General features: G+C 36.7%; 1 protein-coding gene across 1 annotated transcript; it reads left to right on the top strand.

Moving 5' to 3' along the window:
* Nucleotides 1-2,266: 2,266 nt before the first annotated feature.
* Nucleotides 2,267-5,034, top strand: LOC109192007. Its single transcript, XM_019342635.1, has 4 exons — nucleotides 2,267-3,597; nucleotides 3,678-3,886; nucleotides 3,966-4,110; nucleotides 4,212-5,034. Exons 1-4 carry the CDS (start codon nucleotides 2,267-2,269, stop codon nucleotides 5,032-5,034), a joined length of 2,508 nt encoding a protein of 835 aa, XP_019198180.1.
* Nucleotides 5,035-5,984: the final 950 nt, after the last annotated feature.

The following is a 5,984-nucleotide window of genomic DNA, read 5'->3' as shown; positions in this document are numbered from 1 at the left end:
TCTTAGCACGTCTGTCTAGGTTCAATTCTAAGATCTAAATTTGTATAGTACTACTACTGGTAGCTAGATCAACTTGGGAAAGAAGACAAATCAGTATGCAATAAATGCTTTAGTTGAACCTAACATCACCATTTTTTATAAACGTTTGATGTTGTGTGCATATGGCTGACTAGTTGGGATGAGCATGATTGTTCCTACCCATGTGTATATGTGAGATAAGTATTTTCTCCTCAAGTAACATATTTGTGAAGGTGGAGATGATGAGATAAGTCTTTTCTCCTAAAGGGCATATTTGTCAAGGTGGAGATTTGTTGAGTTATCTTTTTCTCCTAAAGAGCATATTCGCCAAGGTGGAGATTGTTGAGTTTGTCTCATATAAGGATTAGGAATATGAGTTTGTCTCATATGAGTATTAGGAATATGAGTTTGTCTCATACAATGAATAGGAGTGAAACGGGTAAACCCATTGTATTGGAATTAGATTCCTATAAATAATTTTCAAAAAAAAAAAAAAAGATTCCTATAAATATATTGGTTGTATCTCTAAGGGGTTAGGTCACCACAATCACCATCACTATAAATAAGAGTATTTTTCCACTTCCGAGGATGTAAGCACATGTCGAACCACGTAAATCTTGTCTTCTTTACCTTTCTGCCATTCTTATTGTTTCTTGTTCTTGTTAATCTCAACATAAACATTTACAAAAAAAAAAAAAAAAAAAAAAAAAAAAATAAAGAAATTAATGCACAAATACTTATAGAAATAATCAAAAGATTAGTAAAAGTGAATCAAAGATATTTCACATAAACTACCAAGGTAAGGCTCCTAAAGACATACCAATGAGATTAAAATGATTGCAATAACTTCTGAGAAATAAGAATAGTTGGCAAACACTAAAAATGGCTAGAGATTGAGTGTTGAGAAACATAAAATAAAAGTTCATAACTCAATATGGTGGCATTATATTGTATCATAATAAGGTTAATTACTTGGTATGTCCATTTCAACTTTATATTTTAGGAGTCCCTCCCTAATACCTAAGTATAGAAAATTCATATTTTCAAACAATAGGCCAAAAACGGTACCTGTGGTTGCCAAACGTACCATATGATTAGAAAATTTTCTTCAATTGGTCGTATAATACGGAGTAATAAATTAAAATTATATTATATTATTAGTATACATGACTTATATAAAGTTTAGTAAATGAATTAATTTCATATTTGATTCTAGATTTATATGTTGCAGTCCACTTTTAGGTTGTGTTTGATTTGCATATTGGAATCGGAATCGGAATGAGAATCAAATACTTGGTAATGATAATGAGTTTTGGTGAAAGTATTTTGCATGTTTGGTAGTAGGGTGGAATTGGAATGATTACCAATAATGAGAATCAAATACTTGGTAATGGTATTGCTTTATTGGCTATGTATGATCCTATAATGGAATAAAGGTTTTAAAAATACAAGAACAAAAAATCAAGACAATTTATTCTAATATAAAGACATCCAAAACACCAATATGAACAAAAAAAATGAATACAAAAATCTAAAAACACTAATCCAAATTTAAAAATTAAATTACCAATTAGGAGGAGAATAATGGAATGAAACTCTTACTTTATTAGGGAATGATTTTTCTAATTAAGGGGTAATCAAGTCCAATAATAGTGCTCTAGAAACCTGTCAACCAAACAATAACAATGACTTTGATACTCATTCCTGATAGCTAAACTCATGAACCAAATTAAACACACCCTTAGTTTTTTTTTTTTTTTTTTTTTTTTTTTTTTTTTTTTTTTTTCAAAACATCCTCCTTTAATTTGGTCCTAGTATTATTGTGACATGACCATTTTTGTCCTTTATTAACAAAAAAATTTAAATGCAATTAAATACAAGGGCATTTCGATATTCAATTATGAGTTTTTTTTTCCAAAAAGAAAATAAACATAAAAAATATAACGGGTCAACGATGTTTGTTTTAAAAAGATTGAAATGTCCTTGTATTTGACGGCATTTCAACGATTTTGTTGATGGAGGACAAAAAATGATCATACCACAATAGTACTAGGACCAAGAGGGGATGTTTTGATAAAAAGAAATAACTAAAAATAGACTGTCACCTATAAATTTAGAACCAAAAAAATTGACTAAAGTCTTAAGTAAATTTATTTTATTAGGGAATATTTTATTTTATTAGGTAATTGATGCTATATCGGGGAAGGTGATTGAGCATGATAATGCAATTTTATTGCGCCCACTGAGTATGGAGGAGGTCCGGGTAGCGGTGTTTCAAATGCATCCTGACAAGTCCCCGGGTCCTGATGGTTTTGGGCCGGGATTTTTTCAGTATTTCTGGGACATTGTGGGGGGTGAGGTTACGGCTTTCTGTAGGTGCTTCTTGGATTCAGCTAAGCTCCCAGGTGGTGCTAATGATACTCTTGTTGTTCTGATTCCGAAGAAGGCTAGGCCGGAGTCTATGAAGGATCTGCGCCCGATAGCGTTGTGTAATGTCATTTATAAGATTGTGGCTAAGGTGTGTGCTAATCGTTTAAAACCTTTGTTGCAGAAGCTGATTTCGAATGCGCAGAGTGCCTTTGTTCCGGGCCGCCTAATTACTGACAATATCATGCTTGCCTACGAGGTTCACCATTATTTGAAACGGAAGACCCAAGGCCGTGAGGGGGTGGTGGCGTTGAAACTTGACATGTCCAAAGCCTATGATCGGGTGGAGTGGGAGTTTCTTCGGGCAGTAATGCTTAAGATGGGTTTTGGTGATAGATGGGTCAATATTATGCTTGAAACGGTAACTTCTGTGCACTATCATATCTTACATGACCAGCGTCGATTGGGACCAATTATACCTGGAAGGGGGCTACACCAAGGGGACCCGCTGTTCCCATATTTATTCCTCTTTGTCGCAGAAGGGTTGAGCGCCATGACTGAAAGAAGTATGGTTGCGGGCCGATTGCATGATGTTTCGGTTGCAAGGGGTGCGCCTTCTGTCTCTCATCTTCTCTTTGCAGATGACTCCTTCCTGTTCCTTCGGGCTGATGAGGAGGAGAGCGTTCAAATGAGGTATGTGCTGGATACTTATGCTAGGGCTTCTGGCCAGCATGTTAATTACGATAAATCTGCTGCATGTTTTAGTGCTAATGTGCCACAGAGTAGAAGGAATGAAGTGGTTGATGTTCTGGGCGTGGAGGAGGGGGAGACTAGTGGAAAATACTTGGGTTTGCCTTCTCTAGTGGGAAGGAGGAAGAATGCCATACTGGGGTTTCTGAAGGATCGTATACTCACCAGGGTTCGTTCTTGGAATGCCAAGTTCCTGTCAAGAGCTGGGAGGGAGGTTCTATTGAAAAATGTTTTGCAGGCAATGCCAGCATATGCTATGATGGTGTTTCTGCTCCCCTTGGGCCTTTGCCGGGAAATTGAGGTAGTATTGAACCAGTACTGGTGGTCTGGTGATGTGAGTAATGGTCGTGGAATACGATGGCGTTCTTGGGAGGGTTTGTCGAGGCCAAAAGCGTGTGGTGGAATGGGGTTTAGGCGCCTTCATGAGATGAATAAATCTCTTCTTGGAAAGAAGGCTTGGAGGTTGATTTCCAACCCACGAGTCTAGTGGCACGTGTGTTTAAATCACGCTATTATCCTGACTGTGACTTTTTTGATGCTAGGGAGGGGAGCAATCCGTCCTACATATGGCGGGGTATGTTGGCAGTGAAAGAGTGCTTGAAGGAGGGATGTAGAAGGGTGATTGGCGATGGTAATGGGACTATCATTGGCAGGGATCCTTGGCTATCAGTGGATGAAAATCCATTCGTAGAAACGGAGCTGCATCAGACAATTTATCAGGCCCCGGTGTCCTCCTTAATGAATTTACATGGTAATGGTTGGGATGTGGAGTGTGTTAAGGATATTTTTAATACCCGTGATGCTAATTTGATTTTGAATATTCCTCTCAGTATTCGTAAGCCTTGTGATCAGTGGTTTTGGCAATGGGAGCAGAAAGGAGCGTATTCGGTTAAATCTTGTTATAAGCAGCTCACTTTGGTGCCTGCAAGTGATCGCCCTTGGGCAAGTATTTGGAGTTTGCATGTCCCTCCAAAGGTGAAGAGTTTTTGTTGGCAGTTAGCATCCCACTTCCTTCCAACACGTGACTTGTTAATGACTAAGAATGTGGCTTGTTTATTGAATTGTCATATGTGCAGACAAGTTCAGGAGTCGGCCATGCACCTTTTTGTCCAGTGTGGGGAGGCAGTTCGGCTTTGGAATAAGCTGGAGATGTCGCATGTAAGTGCCTACGATGGTAATAATCTTGGAGATTGGCTTTTTTGGGCCTTGGGCACCTTAGATTTATGTTCAAAACCAAAGTTTGTTATGGCTTGTTGGGGTGTGTGGACCAGCAGGAATGAGAGTGTGTGGAAGGGTATTGATTTTGATTTGTGTACTATGTTGCATAGGGCGTTGCTGTTTCTGGATTGTTGGGGAAATGCGAATCAGAAGCTGCCAGCTGATGTTGCCCACTCGGATTCGCATGTTGTGGTAGGCTGGGCAAGGCCATCACATGGGAGGCTAAAACTTAATACGGATGCTGCGCTAAATGTTGAGGATAATGCTATGGGTTTTGGATGGGTCTTACGTGATGATGTTGGAAATTTTCTGGCTGCCAAGAATATAAGAATGCCTGGGTTATGTGCGGTTAGGGAAGCAGATGTGCTATTTATTCGGGAGGCATTGAGTTGGTTAAGGGATACAGGACTGGGTGCGGTGGATGTGGAAACAGATTGTCAGGTTGTTTTTAATGCAATTACTTCAGTTTCTTTTATTTCAGTTTTTGGTTATTTAGTTTATGATGTAAAGAATTTGGCATCTGAGATTGATGATGTGAAATTCTGTCATGTTAAGCGATCTGCGAATTGTGCTGCCCACACTGTTGCAAGGGAGGCCTCTTCTATGTCAGGTTGCGGTGAGTGGTTAGATGAACCACCTGCCTTTCTTGTCAACATTCTTCATTCCGATTTAATGAATTAATTTATCCTTTTCAAAAAAAGGACTAAAAGTAAAGTTGATAGCCACTTATAAATCTAGGAAAAAAAAATGAAATTTAACTTTTAAGTAAATTTATTCTATTGAAGTTTGAGATTTTTTATTCACATCGAATATTCCTATTTTTGGAAAAAACAAACCACTATGAAAGCAAAAGAAATAAACATAATTCAAATTACCTTAAAGGAAACTGACATGGCATTTATACTCAATTTTTCGATCTAAGAAGACATTGGGTTGTAGTAAACAAAAATAACAGTTTTATTGCGTTATGGGTTGAAATAAATCCAACAAATTAGTTGAATCAACCTTCATATAATTTAATGAATCCTATAAAAGTTACAAGAACTAATTTATTCATTTTTCTGAAATTTGAAATTTTTAATTTTCATTTGAATAAATGTTCTATCAACTAAATAATATAAAATATTTTTGTCAAATTAAATGAAACTTTCTCATCAAAAATATATTTTTGAACCAAACACGTTACATGGAATATGAATGAAAAATACTCAACATATGTGACCAGTGGCGGATCCAGGATTTTTTGTGAGTGGAGGCAAAATTCTACTTAGACTAATGTATTCTCAAAAGTAAAATTTATTTTAAAGAATTTTTTCATAACCGGACCTAAAAAAAAATACTCGTAACTTATAAGCAATGGACTATGCACAAAACATGTATATACACTCGTAACTTATAAGTAATGGACCATGCACAAAACATGTATACATAGACAATATAAAATAACTTAAGACATACTCAATAACTCACATTAGTCACGTACATACATTGCATATAAACATATTACATACTGGTTAGTGGTCACAAGAAGTCTGGAAGCAGTCGAGCAGAGTTTCAAACAATATACTTGATAGTGCTAATTGCCACGTAAGCGGTAATCGAATTAACACAAGACCAATTAAAGCAAATAG

The sequence above is a fragment of the Ipomoea nil genome, unplaced genomic scaffold (assembly GCF_001879475.1).
Source record: "Ipomoea nil cultivar Tokyo-kokei standard unplaced genomic scaffold, Asagao_1.1 scaffold1735, whole genome shotgun sequence".
Classification (NCBI taxonomy): Eukaryota; Viridiplantae; Streptophyta; class Magnoliopsida; order Solanales; family Convolvulaceae; genus Ipomoea; species Ipomoea nil.
The sequence above is the reverse complement of the archived record's forward strand: the minus strand, read 5'-3'. Positions and strand labels throughout refer to the sequence as shown.

Excerpts from the sequence above, each read along its gene's own strand:
- LOC109192007 (XM_019342635.1), top strand. The coding sequence starts at position 2,267 with ATGGAGGAGGTCCGGGTAGCGGTGTTTCAAATGCATCCTGACAAGTCC. Across the intron at positions 3,598-3,677 it reads CTTGGAAAGAAGGCTTGGAG|GGAGGGGAGCAATCCGTCCT; the intron begins GTTGATTTCCAA and ends TTTTGATGCTAG. Across the intron at positions 4,111-4,211 it reads GTTTGCATGTCCCTCCAAAG|ACAAGTTCAGGAGTCGGCCA; the intron begins GTGAAGAGTTTT and ends TCATATGTGCAG.